The 17,652-nt window shown below is 47.0% G+C and overlaps 1 protein-coding gene across 7 annotated transcripts in view; it reads left to right on the top strand.

Annotated features, from left to right (window-relative positions):
- Window positions 1–17,652, top strand: part of SERTAD2 (SERTA domain containing 2) — a 79,059-nt gene that overhangs the window by 55,649 nt on the left and 5,758 nt on the right. For 2 of the 7 annotated variants that reach the window (XM_014268741.3, XM_026794936.2), the window contains exon 2: window positions 1,121–1,278. The exons of 1 other annotated variant lie outside the window; for it this stretch is intronic. Coding sequence is in view for 1 of the 6 variants with exons in the window: in XM_014268744.3 (XP_014124219.2) it covers window positions 2,177–2,379 (203 nt within the window). In the remaining 5 variants the exon portion in view is untranslated. 4 more of the 7 variants (XM_074537004.1, XM_005489385.4, XM_014268744.3 and 1 more) reach the window with 4 other exon arrangements.

The raw sequence follows: 17,652 nt of genomic DNA, 5'->3' as shown, positions 1-17,652 counted from the left end.
GGGTTACAAATCTGCTGTAAAGGAGGGTGGAATGGGGCCCCGAAATTCAGTGAGTCTGGCATGCAAAAAACACCCCCCAAACAACCCAGCCAACAGTGTGCAAGTATTACAAATATTCTGTGTGGGTTTTGAGTAGGCAGAAGCTGACCTAGAAGTGATACCACCGAACAGGTATCACTCAGGCCCTAAAGAAGATGAACCTTTTCCTTTTATTTAGTGATTTTGTTGTGAAGCTGGTAATTTCAGGGAGAGACTTGTTTCCCCAGGCAGAAGGACCAAATTTCAGTGCCTTGCTGCTGGAAAGTATCCAGCCCGGGAGATTCTGGTTTTAATGTTTGCCAGCTCCTGGGCAATTCGCAAATCACTCGTCAAAATCTAGTAAATGACTCGCGAATTGCTTTGCAGATTGGTTTAGGATTAACTCTGCCACAGATAAGGGATGACAGAGCTTGGATCTCCTCAAAGGAATAGCACGGGTGGAAAGAGAAAGGTGTGCTGAGGCCTCCAAACCTGCAAAATAAAATGTCAGTTTTTAGATCTGATGTCCTTTCTTTTATTTTTAGTGAGTTCAGCAGAGTGCTCAAGTGCCAGTCCTGGTGTTTTAACATCAACGTGATGGGGCCTTTTCAATTCTAATTTTAAGAATCCATAAAATCAGCACTTAGTCTCCTTTTATTTTGGCAGATTCACTGTTTTAATGGTTTGGTGTTGTTTTTCCTTTGTGGATTTTTGTCAGATACAGTTTCCAGAGCGAGAAAACCTTTCTTCTAAAGGTATCCTTTTCCTTTTCGGTTTTCTAACTGAAAATGGAACTTAGTTTCTAGTAAGACTATCATCTTGATTGATCACAAATCATTACAGACCGTTTTGAGCATAATACCTAAATGAGTCGTGGTATTAATGACTAATAATCGCCTTTATATTAGGTCTTAAAGCTTTATTGTCCCGAAGTACAACCGGTTTAGTGGAACATGAAAGGCCGGAACGATCCGAGATGCCTGCTGGGGCTACAGCCAATACTGTAAGGTGTTTGAATCGCCTTTAACAGCGCCGGCTGGGATTACAGCCCCTTTCAAAACTCAGTCATTGAGGTGACTTAAAATAATCATCTTCTTTCCAGATAGCGCCTGGTGCCGAGCGCTTCCCTCCTTCCCCAAAGTCTTCGCGCGCTCGAACATCTCCGTTTGGCCTCATTTTTGTGCTTCGGTGGTGTCTGCACAGCCCAAATTAGCAGCGAGGATTCCACGGACGGGGGCCGCCGCCTCCCTCGGCTCCCAGGTGAGGTCCCGGGGCGGGGGGCGGCTGGCAGGGCTCTGGACTTTCTCCGCATCCCCCCTGGCCCCCGCTGCGCTTGGCCGGGCCGGGGGCTCACCGCAGGTGTCGGGGGGACAATTTTGGGTTGTACCGGGACAATGCGGGGCCAGCCCCGCGCGGGGAGCAGGGCTGGCGGAGCCCCGTGCCCCGGCCGGGTCCCCGCCGCCGGATAGCAGGGATACTTGTCATATTTGCGGTCGGGGCGCGCTGGCACCCGCCTTTGTGCCGGCCCGGTGCTCCCCGGGGAAGCCGCGGCGGCGGCGGGGGCCGGGGCACGCGTGGGCAGCGCGGGGAGCCGGAGCGGGGGAGGAGGAGGAGGAGGAGGAGGAGCAGGAGCAGCGGCAGCAGCCGCGGGGGTTGGGGGGGCGGGGGAGGAAGGCCGGGGCCGAGGCGGAGCTTTGACGCGGGCCGGAGGGTGAGGAGCTCGCCGGAGCCGCCCCTGTCGTCAGTGCTGGCGGCAAGTGCTGGGAGCCGGGGCTGGTGGTGCCTCCTCCTTCTCCTCCTTCCTCTCCTCCTCCTCCATTGTATAATGCTGCGTGATCGCAGCCGCCGGGGCAGAGCGGAGGCTTAAATCCTCACGCCGCCTGCTCCTGCCTCCTCCTCTTTTCCTCCTCTTCCTCCTCCTCCGCATCCCACCCGGCCCCTCCCCGGAGCGGCGAGGCGAGGAGCGACATATGGAGCTGCTCTAGGGCGAGAGTTTCCGACCTCCCCCTCTCCATGCTTTAGTTCTCAGGTGGAGCTGCATGTGGTGAGTGGGGCTGGGGGGCTGCGAGGCATCGGGGTGGGGGGGGCAGGGGGCGGCGAGCCCGGGGCGGGGATCCTCCCCCTGTCCTCCGGGGAGGGTGGGGGGGTTCGTGCTGAGATGAGCAGAGGAGGGAGAGCGGCGAAGTTGACCTTAAAATACGCCCCCTCCCCCGCCGATGCGGGGGGATCCCGAGCCGAAGCAGGTGCGGGGAGCTGGAATGTACTTTTCTGTCGAGGTGGCTGTGCCGGCCCCGGCAGCGCGGCCGCCTGTGCTCCCCGGAGCCGGGCTCCCTCCGACGCCAGGAAAGCCGCGGCACCCCGGTAAGTTCGGTGTGCGCCCCGGAGCCCCTGGAGCTGGGGGCTGCAGCCCGGCTCCGTTCTCCCAGCAAGAGCGGGGGATTCAGGGAGCGCCGAGAAGTGCGTGCTGTAGTGCCGGGGGAGCTGAAAGGGCCTGGGGGAGACTTTCACTCCGCTGTAGCAAAGCTGACATATGGCTGGGCAGGACCCGGCTGGCCCCGCTGCCCGGCCCTTTTCAGGGGTTGGTGTTAGGGCTGGGGATTAGCCTGTCTTTTCCCTGAGCAATAGCGCGCATGGGTCTTCCTTGGGAGCACCGCCAGCGCAGAGAGGCAGAGGCGTCAAGGGGGGATTTTGTGAGTAAGGTGGTGCATCTTTTGGAAGAGACGGCAAAAATGTATATTTATTAGGATTTTCTTCGGGGTTGATGAACACTTGAAGAAAAATCCTTTTGCGGTGCCACTTTGATTTGGAGCGTTGGCTGCTTTATTCACATCAGGATCTGGAAAAATAAGTTATTCCTAAGCATGAAAATAGAAGTACAGTTACCTGCTGTCATTTCTTGCATTTTGTGAAACACAGCTGCAAAAGCCAGGGCCACTTTAGTTGGAAATCTATGGAGAGGCTCGTGTGCTGTCCAGTGGGCCCCTCGGTGGCTGATTTGCAGCTGTGGGTCAGCTGCTGGTGTAAAATAAAGCGAATCTGCCCATTTTATCTCCATCCGGGGGGGAAAGGCTGTCAGCTTCTTCAGCCGAACTTCAGTGCAGCACGCCAGAGCTGTTGCGTGTGGCAGCGTGTGCTCAGACAAATCCGAGGCTCTCGGGAGCAGGGAAATCCAGGCTTTTTCATCTGGTGCCTGGTGCAGTCATCAGGGTGACTCTCCCTGCCGTCAGTGAGTGCTGGATTTTGCCACTCGAGAATGCACTATTGCTCAAACAGCGGTGGGAGAGGGCTTGGCTGCCCCAAACACCAGTTTTGTATTTGCGTCTCTCAAATGAGTGAGCACTTGCAATGTGTGTGAGTTCAAACAACGCTTTCTAGCTTTTTTTCATTCTGATCATTTTAGGCATGCATCTGCACGAGTGAAGGTTCCTGTGTCTTATGGACTTCTCACAGGGTACAAAATTGACAGAGGCACTTCAGTTTGCATCTAAGGGCACAGGAAGCTTTCACATGGTAAAACAAACTATAAAAACGAATTATGTTTTCAAATGATTGCTACAGAAATTAGCCAGCTGATTTAGCAGGGGAAATTGAAACTAGCCCTTTCTGGCTGAAGTTAAAATGCATGCCTTTGGCATAATAGGATGGCATCTTTGGGCTCTCATATAACATCGTGAACCAGGTGGTGGTAGAGAGAGGAGGAGGATTAGGAGTTTGTGCTGCTGGACAGGTATCCAAGAGCGTTTCCTTCGGAATCCTTCCATTGTTCAGGCAAGTATTGCAGCATCCAATGTAACAGCTCTAGATATTCCTCCTCTCGTGACTGATCCTGCTTCCATTTAAGTTGGTAGCAGCAGCCACCCACTCCTTTTCTGCAGGAACTGGATTGGACTGCTGAACAAACGAAGCTAGACTTTGTGCATATTAAAATGCTGCTTTGATTTTTGTGTCAAGCTGATTTCTTTTTCTCTGAAGCTGATTGGAAACAAACAAAAAGAAACCTGATAGCCATAGGTCCCTCAGGTTTTGTCTTAAAGTGTGTTAAATACATCTCTAGGTGCTGATTTATTAAGAGTTGTAATTGTGTTTCTTTATACACCTGCTCTTTTTTAATGGGAAAGATGAAATAAAGATTTTCACAGGGGAAATAATAACATAAATATACCAAGTGCTCAAATTGTCTGCCTGAGAGGCATCAAGGACTTTGAGATAATGTCCTAATAGCAAGGAAGCACTCAAACTTCATATTCAAAATTTATTTTTTTAGCTTCCATGAAGTACAGCAGATTTTATGCAGTATCTAGTTTGAAGGATTTTGCCATCATTCACACAAGCTGCTTTTTGTTTTTCAATAAATATTTCATTGGGAAAACATTTTTTTTAGGAACTCTGACTTTTTTCACACTGATGTAAAGCACTCCTGGCACAGTTCATCTCTGGCAGTGCTAACACTAGACAGATGATCCAAAGTATTTGTGACTATTTTTGCTTTTATGTAACATCTTAAAAGTGTAATCTGTCAAACAAGGAGAAGGCAGTACTTTGAAAGTGCGAGTAGTCTTCTGGTGATCTACTTCTCATAAGGGCCAGGTAGCAAGAGAGACACCTCCTTTTAACTCAGCTCTGTAGTGTAACTGGCTCACAAGGAGACAGCTCCAGTTGCAGTGGTTCCTAAACATGCGCACGAATCCTTGCCAGAAATAGCAGCTTTCAGTTACCAAGTCCAAAGATCAGGAGTGTTTCAAAGGAGAGAGCAAGGTTCAGCTTCAATGTAAGCAGGTTGGCACTAAGCAGAGATCTTTAGTCTTGATGAATCTTTTGCTAATTAGTGGTTTGTGGAAGATGAAATTTGCCAATCTGAGCACAGCACTCATTTTCTTCAGGGGTATATAATTGCATGTTTTCTGCCACTTCTTTTGATTTCTAAACTTTCATCAGTTAGAGAAACTGCTGTCATGAAGAGGTGCCTGTTTTCTGTAAACAGAGAGACTCTCAACATGCGTTAGTTCTTTAATTCTTTTATAAACAGAGTCAATTTTTGTGTTTGCTGTAGTAGAGGCTTCAGGTTTGTTCAGCATTACCAATGCAAACACTATAACAAAAATAAGATAACAATGCTCGGCTGTTCAACACGAGTGGGGAAGGCAAGGCCTGTGAATGCTGTGCTAACACTGCTCCTGGGTGTGCTGAAGTGTAGCCCAAGCTGAGGTCCAAAGCAAACGTGTGGCTGGGAGGCAGCAGAGGTTGAGTGGGAGAAACAGGCTTGTGTGTGTCACAGCAGGGTCCTGCCCTGTCTCTTGGCTGTGTGGGTATTACACTGTGTGTCACTGTGCAGAGCACAAACTGCACTGCCACCATGTCTGCCTCCCCGATGGCTCCTGTGAGCGTGTCAGATGCTGGCTGTCATTGCTGAGCGGCCAGGAGGAGCTGTGAAGATGTGCTGGCTGGGACATTCCTGCAGCACAAAGGGGATTTTCGGGGTGGGGAAGGCCTGATGCGACGGGCATTTCCAAGGGAGAGTTGGGGCAGTCTCCAGGGGTGAGGGGTGCAGCCTCAGAGCCTTCAGAAAGGGCTTTAAGCTCTGACTGGGGGTGGGAAGGCTTGGAAGGACCGAAGAAACTGGTAAGTCACCAGAGAGCAAGTTTTTGGTTTTCATGTGTCCCTTCTTTGAGGGTGGAGGCTCATCTAGCTCAGGTGAGACAGCAACCACCACCACATCAGAGTGACACTGGATTCAGGCTGCTGCAGTGAAATTAAAGCCATGCTCAGAGCCCTGCATTAGGCCAGGTCAGACCGCTGCTCTTCGAGTGAGGGGCCACGTTTGGTACCCTCCTCAGCTTGGTGCATAAAATCAGAGGGATTGCCATAGGACTGAAGTTCCCAACCTGTATAACATGATCAGTGTTTTGAGTACCATTGGTTTTAAATTTCTCCTTAATATCACAAATTTCACCTTAATATCACCCTGGAATTGAGTTTTAAGTGGCATTGAATGACATGACTCTCTGTGTAATTATTAGGAGCCAAAACCTGTTTACTTTGCTTGCACACCAGTAAGGTGTAAAAGCAAAGTAAACAGTTTGTTTTCAGTGAAGTTGGAATAAAAATGGAATTCTTGGTATGGAATACAGAGAGAAGAGTTCAAACATGGGTTGTTTTCTTTTAATGTAATATTGAAAACTGGGTAGTATATGGAAGTAGCAGAAAAAAGAAGTTCCCTTTTTCAAGGAGTCCTGAATTTGTGGAAAGATCTAAACTTGCCCTAATACTTCCTCAGATGTAACAATTAAAACTGTTTTTCTTGATCCCAGGTTTTCCACCCCGGAAACCCTTGTACTGTTTGAGCCACACTCACCTTTAATGGAAATGTGACAAGTATTGGCTGTTTTCATACAGTTACTTATAGTAGCCTCTAACATTAGTCTTAAAAAGCCCTCCTGTCGTGCCAGGCAGGCAATAAGGTTGAGTGAACTGTGCTATAGCAAGAACCACCCATGATTGGAGGTAAACTATGCGGATATATGTTGGGGTGGAGGTTGAAAGGAGCGTGGAGGGCATATTTGAAGCAGACTGTGCAACTGCTATAGCAGGTCTGACTAGTTTGAGATGCCTAAAGGCAGCTTTGTCTTAACTTCAGGTAGCTGCAAAATGAAGTTTTAAGTTCTAATTCAGAAGTACATCATCATCATCTTCCGGTGCCTCCACAAACTTTACTTTTCATGTGTTTTTACAGGCACTCTTTCTCCTTGGAAAAAAGCCTTTAGTAGGTACACATCCACGTGCATGCATATCATTTGCATATTTTTCAAATATGCATTTCATCAAGATAGGAGACTAGCATTTGTGTGCAAACCACAGTGTTTTTTTTGAACAGTGGTGGTTACGTTTTGCTTTCTCACTGCTCTGTGGGCCTTGTGTGAGACAAGCCACTCTATTACAGCACTTTAGGCACGGCCTGATTTGCTGTGGGTCGGGTCTCATGCCTGCTCCTGGCCCTGTGTCAGAGCAGTGCCTTCATCTTCAGGAGCCTGTGCTGTCGTCACAGGGATTTTGGCCAGGATTCTCACTCCCATGGGGTCCAATAACCTGCTTGGGTTACTCTGCTGGGACCTGGCTCCCCCTTTCCCCCTCCTGTTCCATCTGCTTGGTGAAATTGGCTCTTCTGAACAACCCTTCCACTTTCCTTCTCTAACTAAAGTGTTCCACAAATAGCTTGTGAATGAATAGAAGAGAGAGAATATTTTCTCTGTGAGTGACACACAGTGTCAAGCTTCCTGTCGCTGCTCTGCTTCCCCTTGCTGGCAGGGGCACACACGTGATGTGTGTGTGCTTGGATGAGGACTTTAATTGTGGGGAAAATCAGTATAATACTATCATGGGTGAGGTGAGTGGGTTGTGCCTGACTGAATATGAAATAAAGTTTCAGACATTTCATTTCCTGAGCTGTTCTCTTTCTGTATTTTCCGCTCCTGATTTCCAAATTTTCTAAACTAAATTTTAGTTTGTGGTTTAGTTAGTTTCTTCTGTGTTAATTAACATGTCCTAACCATGCCTCAAAATACAGGCTTAATACAGACACATGGTGTCAAAATATGCTGTTAAAAATGTGCTTTCCTATAAGTTTAAATTATTTACTTGTTAAAGTCTAAATTACTCCACATAGAAGAGACGTGGGTCCCATGGTGGCTGTTTTAAAGAACATCTCTTCTGTATAGTACTTTTTGTTGTGAAATCAAGCAGGTGCAATGAAAAATGGAATCTCTTTTGTCTCTAACTCATAGCTATTACAGGTTGAGAATAGCTCAAGGTTGGCCAAAGTTCCCTTTAGTCAGTTTTCAGAAGGATCCTGTGTAGGACATGGGAACACGTGTTTTATTTCAACAAATGCATGAGCTTTAGTGCACTGGACTGAAAGGGCAGCAGTTAGCATCTTCTCCAACATCATTTAACACCATCTGAGCAAACTTTCTTGTCAAATTTTAACTATGTTTTAAAAATTTGTTTTGTTTTCACTGGTGGGGGAGAAATGTCCAACAGCTTTTTCACCTCTTTAAGAGAAGCTTGCAGGGTGAGTGGATTCTTTTTCATAGAATGTATTTGTTTGCAGGGTTGTGTTCCTTTTATTTAAGTAAAAATGTTGGAAACAACTCATGTGCTTGTTAAGCTACTTCAAAAAATGCCACGGAAACACCTTTCTTTTCTCCTAATTCTCAGTAGTGCAAAACTGGGTAGCAAATAAAATTTGCAGGCCAGAAACTAAAATGACTTGTCATTGGTGGGATTTGTATGGTGCATTTGCAGCATATATTTCTTCAGAGGATTTTTTTTTCCTTTCTCCTCTTCTTCTCTCCTGCCATTTGCTGCTTTTCAGTTTGACTGTGATAATTTATTCAACACTGTTTTCAGAGCAATAACCTACTTTTTGGCAAACCATTCAGTTCTTTCAATAGTGTGGGGGTCCCTCCCTACCATGTGTTTATTAAGGGTCCATGACAAGGGGGAAAAACAAGGTATCTTCAGGGAGAAGATGCTACGATAGGATTCAAACAAAGTAATTATACATAGGTGAGAAAAACTCCCTTATTATACATGAAGGGGTCTCTCCCTCATGGGTGCACACCCAATTCTCATTAACCTTTGCAGGAATTGCACAGGTCCAGTGGAGATGGGTGTGCAGTGCTCAGTCCCTGCACACACTAAAAATAAAAGGCAGCCCGTGCCACGTGCGTGCCAATAGAGATGTCGTGTTCAACACAACACAACACAACGGCGCCGTCATCCATTGTTCTGTGTGCAGGGGAGGAGGGGTGCACAGCCAGCCTGGCTGTTTCATCATTCTCCCTTAGAGCTGACCAGCAGCATCTTGTCATTATAGGCGTGTAATTTTAGCAGTGAAAAGGGAGTGAGTGTGTGTGTATGTGTGTGTTTCTCGGCCTGTGTCACTTTCTGGTCGCTGTTCTAGGTCTTTCAGATGATTGTTTTGAATTTCATTTACAAGCGAGGTGTCTCTTTTTAGACAGCGCTTGATCTGTGCCAGTGCCTGCTGGCTCTGCAGTGGGAAGGAATGGAAGGCAGTCTTTGCTGCACTGGGCCCTGGAGCAGTACACAGCCATCTTAATTGCTGCTGTTCCTCCTCTTGAAGAGATGGCTCTGGTTCTCCCAGCATGGAGTTGTGTGCGCCGGCTCCAGCGTGGCTCCTTGCTCACTGACACGGGAATTCATGGTGTTGTGGTGCTGCCTGTGGGACCAGCAACCTCCTGCTTCCATGCAAGGAGGCTCAGAGTGCAGCACTTGGGGGAAGAAACAGTGGTGTGGAGCAGGAAGAGCTGCTGGGCTGATCCCAGGGATGCTTGTGTGTAGAAGCCCTTGCATTGGGTTGCCATTGCCAATGCACCCATATTTTTGGGTGCCAACAAGCAGAGTCTGCTGAATAATCAGCTAATCCCGTAGTAAAGTCAGGGGATCTGGCCCAGTGCTGTGCCTGGTTTGCTTTACTGCAGCTCTGATTTCCTGCTGCTGATGCTCAGGTGTGTAAAGCAGCTCCTGGTCCTTCAGCAGATTGCTGAGCCCGTGTGTTCACAGCACAGTAGAACTCAATTCACACTTGGCAGGCCTGGCTGCTTCTTTAACGCTGCTACATGGAGACCCAAATTTGAAAACAGCCTCAGCCTGGCTCTTTTTGGTGTCTCTCTGAAGCACAGAGCCCAGGTAAGCTGACCCCCAGGGAAGGAGGCTCCTGGTGGTGGCTCAGACACTGTTGTGAGTAGACCGTGTGTGCAGCCATCCTGGGAAAGGATGCAGAGGAGATTTGGCACAGAGGTGGCCTGAGATAAGGGCAGCTTTCCCATCTCCTGGAAAATCTCTCCCCCCTCAGTAGGTAGCCCTAACAAAGCATCTTCTGGTGGTGGGAAGGGGGGACAGCTTCGCCCTGATCTGGCTCAGAGCTGGTGGTTGGTGGTCAGCAGGGCCAGGCCTGTGAAGGGCTGTGGCAGGGTTGGCAGTCATGGACAGTGTGATTCCTAAAGCTTTCAGTTAAGGACGAGACCAAAAAAGGGCAGGCTGGGGGCTTGTTTGCATCTTCTGGGCACTGTTTTATAAGGAAGCACACGGGAAGTCCTGTCTGAAGCACAACATGTGAGGATTGACATTTTGGCTTTGAGATCTTTGAGTCAGAAATCAGTTTCTGCTGGGCAATCCAAACCTGTTCTGCTTTTTTCCAGTAAAGACTACCGCCTGCCTGTATGTAAATGTTAAATAAATGTTTTCCAACCCTGGTGTGTTACCCTGGTATATTCTCCCTCTTGCTTTGCACTGAAAAGGAATTGTCAGAGTTGCACAGGGCTTTTGCTCTTGCCTTCAGCCTCACAGTGGTTTGCAGTGTGCCTTGCTGGCTTTCCATGCTCACAACCTGTGCAGTCTTGTCCACCTTCTGGTTCTGCCAGGGCAGCCTTTAATGCTTTAACAAGCTAACAAGTGCTCCTCTGATTTAAACTTGCATTAACTTCTGCTACCCTGATAGAATTCCTAATATTATAAACACCCTTAATAACATGGCTATAATCTAGAAAACCTGCTGTCCTTTTTCCAAACAATTACTTAATGAGGCAGTAATTTATTCTAAGCTATATTTATTGGAGCCCATTCCAGCTTTATCAGACGTATCAGACGTGGTTGGATGTGTGCAGTTAGTCAAAAACATTAAAACTGCTCCACTTCTTCCAGGGGAACATGTTACATTTAGCAAACTGACAGCATTAGAAACTGTTTCCAATTTAATAGAAGCATATGTTTCCTGCAAGGCTTAACACGCTGCAGAGTCAGAGATTGCCTTCCACTGCGGCTTTGCCTTTTTTTAGCGTGGTGAAAAAGAGCTGCAAACTGAAGGCAGAAGTGGAGTTTGTGTTTCTGGTTGTTTTGCAGAGATCCTTCTAGCAGGGCTTCGGCGGGCTGCAAGTTTAAGAAACTCTCAAGAAAGTGATGTGGGCGGTGCACACAGAGCTCTCGCTCCAAATGCAGTTTCTGATCATGAACAAACAGCGAGAGCTCGCTTTGCCCTCTGGGCCTCAAATAGTACAGTATGCAACAAGGGAGAGCAGGCAAGGCACGAGGATGGAAACAGTAGGATCAGATTACAGTTTCAAAATATCGCTGGAACACGTTGGCTGGCGTTACACTATTGACTGGCTTTATAATTGCATTGCTTATTTGCTAGGGAAGGCTTCACCTTACTTTCTGATTAACGTGGGCACTCCTTCGGGGACCCGGGGACTCCGGGCTCTGAGTATCAAAGGCAAACCCCGTGAGACCTGCACAACTTCAGATGCTTCTCAAATGAGAGTCTGAGCTTCCTCTGTTGTCTCCTGTTTGCCAGAGGTTTCCTTACACAGCCCCTATTGAAGTTCTACTTAGAATAGCCTCTAACAGTCACCCACTATGGTTTTCCTCCTTATTTTGATTTTAACTGGAGAGGAGAAAAGACCCCTGTCACTCAGCTTGCTAGCTGCTCCTTGCTCAGTCTTCACTCTGTGTGAAGTGCCTGAAGCAGGGGGCTAAGGCTGTGTTTCTGCAGGGAGAGAGAAGCTGCCTGTCTTGCTAAATGCAGCAATGGGGTGCTGAGGAGCTTTACTTGCTTCTCTGTTTCTTCTGGAAGAGCTGAGGTTTACCCATCCACCACAGGAGACGGGGAAGAGTTAGGTCCCTGTAAAATATGTGTGAGAAATACCTGCCACTTAGAATTACTGCTGGCACTGACAGCCTTGCAGTGAAGGCTTGCAAACATAAAAACAATCCCCTGTACTCTCTGGAAGCAGAGAGCTGCCCAGGAGGCCAATTTTTTTATATACTCTAAAGGAGAGTTTTGTAAGTGCTTATTAAACCTCACTCAGTTAAAAAAAAAAATTAAAAAGGGCAGCCAGAATTAATGTAAAATGTGTCAGGGAAAACAAACCTTGTAAATACAGAATGTCTGAGCACTGGCCTGGAGAGGACAGAAACCCCTGCACAGCTCCATTCCCCCTGCCTTTCTTCGGGGCTGGTGGGATTTGTTTCCTAACTCCCATGTGGCATGAGACACAGTTCTTACCAGGCAGCGTTGTCAGGAGTCCTCTTTAGCCAGGCAGCATGGATGCAGTACACTCCAACGTGTGAAAAAGCATCAGATCCCGAGAAAGCAGCCTTGTGGGGAAAAAAAAAAATAAATTAAAGAACACTCCCCCCCTCCCCCAGCCCCCGTCCGGGCCGGTCGGTTCACACCCTGCAGGCAGCTGCAGCACAGCACAGGCAGCGGGGCCGTGCAGCTCCGCATGGAACAGGCTGTCCCAGCTCGGGGATGCTGCCGTGCCAGGCTTTAAACACTCCGGTGTCAGCAGATGAAATCCCCAAGGAGGGGCCATTTCCACCCAGCTCTGGCTGCTGCCTGTGAAAGTCCATGTTGCTCGTTCGCTCCAGCCCTGCAGTCAAACCTCGACACCTGGGCTGCTCAGCTTTCCCCCTTGTTTTGAGCGGGGCTGGGAGAACCTGCCAGGTTTATACTGGCCTTCCCTCTGCTTTTCCTTTGTAACTCTCAATGGGAGGAGGGTGCCAGTGCTCTCAGATGTCTGCCTTCCACCTGCTGGGGCAGGTTTGCTGTGCTTGCCAGGATCCCACTGGCCAAGGAGCATCCTTCTGTAGTGGGTGAGCCCATGGTCCTTCCCAAGGGGTCTTCTACAGATGTGTCCGTTCTCTCTCTTGCTGTGGCCTTGGGGATGTGGAAACTGGGACAGGGAGAGAGAGGTTTACTGGTTTGCCTCCCTAGCTCTAGGGGACAGATACTTTGAAGTTGTGGAGACTGGTGACAAGTTCAGGTGGTCCCTCAGGCTGGGTCCTGCAGCACTGAAATACCTCACAGCAGCTCAACCTACCTCTGTTAGCTCAGAGGGTCTTGCCAGTTGAACACAGTTGGCATAAAAGGCCTTTTTATTTTGGTCCTGCGGCTATCTGTGCCAAATCCTCATTCTGCTGAAGTCAGTAACAAAACACCCATTGACTACCATTGAGCCAGGATACAACCAATGGACCCCTCAAGGATGAGGAGTGAAGGATGGAGGAGAGGAAAATTGTATTTCATGTGCCAGAAGTGACACAGAAAGCACTTCCATAATTCAACGGGTAGGTTATTTGAGAAAACCTGGTGAGGGTCACTTACATCTGAGGTTTGTGAACTTAGGGGAATGAAGTGTACAAATTCAGTGCTCTCATTGCACTCTGGAGGCTCTTATGGGGGAGCTTTGGTGTTGTGGGGTTTTGTTGGGTTTTTCCATGCACATGTGTGAAGTAGCATTTTATTTTAATTCCCCCAAGTTGCCTTTTTCTTTCTCTCTCCTTTTTTACCCTCCTGTGGTTTGAATTGCCTAAGACTTCAGAAAGTAGCTGGTCCTGCTTTAAACTCCTCTTCTCGCACAACCCCTGTGGTTCACACCTGTGTTTTGGTGTTTGGCTGCCTGGAGGGGAATGGTTGCCTGTGGACTCAGGGATTTTGATGCTTTTACCTTTTTGAGCAACATGATGTTTGTTCTAAAAGTAACCTCAACTCTAATAAGCTAATTATTTACAATTTATAATAAGCTGTTCATCCTCTACACTGACAGAGGGGGTGGTGTAAATCTGTGTGTGGAAATGTGACTTCTTAAAAGACCTTTTCTGCTGTTTCTCTTGATGTTCAGTTCCTCCTTCTTTTTTTCTTTATTCTCCTTCCTGTCTGTCTCCATGAACAGGGAGGGCCTAGTGGATTGTGGAATTGATTTCCAAGATGAGTTTTCGGTCTTGAGAGGTATTTTAAACTTAATTGTTAATAGTCTTTGAGAATTAAAATTACAGGGTTTTTGTTGAGCAAAATCACTTTTCCTCTCAATTTTTACATATCTGGTGCTTTTCTATGCCAAAGTGCCGATTATTGAAGACTTCAGAAATAATCTGGCAGTATTGAAGTGTCCAAAGCACAATCAATAAACACAGTGCTCCTCTTACAATCTACACGTACCTCTGTCCTCCAGAGAGCGAAGGATTCATCACTGGGTGGGCTCAGAGACACAGGCATTGCACGAGCTCTTCTGTCTTTCATCGCTGAGGGCCGACTCCAAAGAACCTTCCACTCCAGGCTGATTATGTCTTCTACTGAGCCCCAACTGCTTTTCTTTCCAGCTCTGTCTGAAGAGCATGCAGAGCCAATAAAAGGAAGCTAAATGACACGCAAATGAGGAAAAAAAATATACTACTTTTGTTTTTCAATTAAGAAAAGACAGCTCCCAAACAATGCTAGGGTTTCTCTGGCGCTGTGGCGCGTGCAATCGCCCTAAATGGGCAAAAAAGCAAGTAGTATCTTTGTCAGCAACAATGGTCTAGCTTTTGGTTCTGGGTCTTCCAGAGCTGGAGCCAACTGGTAGATAATATTGGGGAAGATCTCCAAGTAACTCCCCCTGCCCCAATCCCCAGAAAGATGCAGCTTTTCCATTGTCTTTCTTCACCTTTCTGCTTCCACATACCTAAGAAACATTGAAAACTCACTTGCAGACCAAAACCCTGCAACACCCTTTATTACAACAGCAACAACAACAACAAAGTGACGTCCAGTCTCAACTCTTAACACCCAGCCTCAAAATTGTGTTTAGCAAATGGATGAAAGTGCAGCAGAATTACATCTGGCTGAGGTTGCTGCTCAGCAAAATAGATGCATGAAAGACCTTCCATGAGCATTACCCTTTATTTCTGCCTGTGCAGTGCCACGTTTGGATGGGTTGGTGTTGTCTGGCTGCCCTTGTCACAGCTGTATGGCTTGGTTGGACAGCTCTCTTTTGACACCTGGGATGGTGCGGGTTTGTCTCTTTATGTACTGATCTTTGGTCAAGCTGATCTTTTAAGTTTGGCATTTTCATTTTCCCAGCAGGAGGTTTGGCTGGAAAGGCTAGAAGCAAAGTTTTTGAGATGAACAGAATTGATTGAGATCAAATGCTGGTATCGTACAGCTTCCTTTTTTTTTAAATGTTATTCTTTATCTTAAGACATACAACACTGATCCCTTTAATGCAGGCATGAAAGTGATTGGTTGAAGGAGGGAAGAGATGGTTTGAACTGTAAAGAACAAGCAGGCAACATTGTCTTAAGCTTTGATGGTCAGACACTATGAAATTCCTTTTTGAAGAGCCAGAGACAGACTTGCAAGCCCCCAAGCATGTCTTATTTTACCAACTCTTATCAGTTGGTCTAAGAAGATATCACCTCCTTGCTTCGCTTGCCATGAATGAAGTGATTTATGGAAACTGGAGGAAAACATTCTTTACAATTCCCATTGGCACGCCAGAGGAGAAGGGGATAAAATAAAATTTTACAAAGCCAGGAGTCTAGCAGTGCTTATTTGAGCCCTCTCCTTGGTGGAATAAAGCCTCCATGCTTAGGCTGACATCCTGCTTTGGTGCTTTAGGGGTTAAACCCTCTTCAGAGAGTATTAGTGGGGAAAAAGGAAACTGAAAGCTGTGCTGAAAAGCTAGTAGGTGAGCCTGGGAGTTGCCTGATCTATTTTATCTTTTAAAAGGGCAAGCTCTGAATCAAGCTACAATGAAGATGGAGTGAGATGTGAAAGCTTGACAGTCACACATACAGGAAATCTTGAATTATCTCTGAGCTTCCTGGAAAATGACGTAGTGAGGTTATCATAGTATTTACTCAGTGATGATCCCACAGTTCTTACTGATCAGCTTTAAATAAGTGTTCACTACCAGCACCTCAGTCTTGGGTGGAAATGGGCTTGGTTGGGTTTGTTGGAAATGCTTGGCAGCGTCACCTGGCAATGATGAATAACTGAGCACAGGGAATGGAGCCTGGGCTGTTTTCTTTATCATGGGGGAAAAGGTTTGCTTTGTACAGGGAATGTTTTTATACATTCCTGGCAGAGGCTGACAAACTTCAAACTCTTCTAGTCCCGAAGCCATTTAAAAATGTCTTCTTTAAATAGAGCATTGTAGAAGGAGCACTGCTATGTCTTTAGGTCAGAGTCTGTCTTTTTTCAGGGGGAGGAGATAGCAGGAAGGGATGGAAAGCTGCTCATCTCCTCCTAACCCCATGCTGCTTTAAAAACGTGCTGGAATTGGGCAGGGTTTTTAATTCTTGCTAGCCCCATCCTCCCTTTCATGCTCTTATCTGTCTGAAGTGAAAGGAAGCGTGTCTGCTGTGAACACTGGAATAGCAAAGCCCCCCGCTCGCCCCCCAGACCCATGTGAGCAGCTCCAGAGTAGTCCATGGAAGTGACACTAGGGAGCAGAGAAAAGCCAGACTTCACCAGCAGTGCTAAATTTCAGAGGTTTTGTTCACCCGAGATTCCAGGCGCAGGAATTGCTGGTAGCTGGCCAAGCAGCTTGGATGGCAGCCTACCTGTTCCTCAGCTCTGCTCAGCCTGCTCCCTACCCACCCCCCCCCTTTCTTTTTTTAATTGCATAATATGCTAGAAAATTATCTGGATTTGGGACTTATTTTTAACCAGAAGAGGCTCGCTTCATCCGATCTGGTTTTCGATTTACCACCCAGCAAATGCTCCCTGAGGCTCTTGTAGCACTGAGACCCTGACTTCTTTAGCCTCCTCTTCTGCTTTCCAAGGGTCTCTTTGCTCTTAAATGTTTGTCTCTGTTGTTAAACTGTGTTGTCTGTCTGCTGAACTGGTGTGTGATATCAAACTGTGTTAGACCTGCCTGGTGCAGTTGTTTTGCAGGCAGTAATTCCACTGGGTGGATTGGGAATTGTACTCAAATAAGGAAGGCAAATTTTGTCTCCTAGATGATAGCTGCATAATGTGAGAAGGGGTCTGGGGTAAAAATCTGTATGGCCATTGCAACTTCTTTCTAGATACCTGTGGCTAGAAAGCCTCTTCCACTTTTGGGGGGATTTTTTAGGTTTTTTAAGGTTTTTTTTCTCTTTAAACAAGGCAGACTTCTTCATGCCAGAAGAATTTGTTAAACAGAGGGAAGGATACAAGAATGAACAGGGAGCTCCTTGTGATCATATTAAAAGAGTGAGCGGGTTAGAGCTCCAGCACCTCACCGTTCTACCTGAGAAAATGAGGGAGCATAATGCCAGCTTGTGCTACTGTCACAGCACAGCAGCTCCTTCATTCCTCTGCGTTTGGGGGGATCTTGGTGTCACAAAAATAATGGTCACAAAATGATGTTGGGACTGTGCTGTGTACAGGAGCATTTCCAGGCACTCTGAAACATCCTGGAAGAGATGGCACTGGGGACTGAACTGCCCTACTTAATCTTAGCTCAGAAATTATTTATAATATGGGGCAAATATTGGTAAAATCCCCTTTGTTTCCTTTAAAATCTGCCATCTGACCAGCAGCAGAGTGTAGTGCAGAGAGTGGTCTTGAGGATTAGAGTAAAAGACTTGACAGATCTTCTTCTTCTTCTGTAATATATCTAATTCTGAGTATAATAACTGCATTTCCTGCTCTGGTACTTTAGTCCTTAGGCTATCAGCTAAATAAACCCATATGTGTATATCCTGGTGTACCAAAGGGCTGATCTCCCAACCTCACTGGGGAAGTTTCTCTCAACACACAATTGCTTGAGCCTCACTTCCCTTCCCCTGCGAACACACTTTTCAATAAAAAGA

Source organism: Zonotrichia albicollis, chromosome 3 (genome assembly GCF_047830755.1).
Source record: "Zonotrichia albicollis isolate bZonAlb1 chromosome 3, bZonAlb1.hap1, whole genome shotgun sequence".
NCBI lineage: Eukaryota > Metazoa > Chordata > Aves > Passeriformes > Passerellidae > Zonotrichia > Zonotrichia albicollis.
This window is presented reverse-complemented; position numbering and strand designations above follow the sequence as displayed.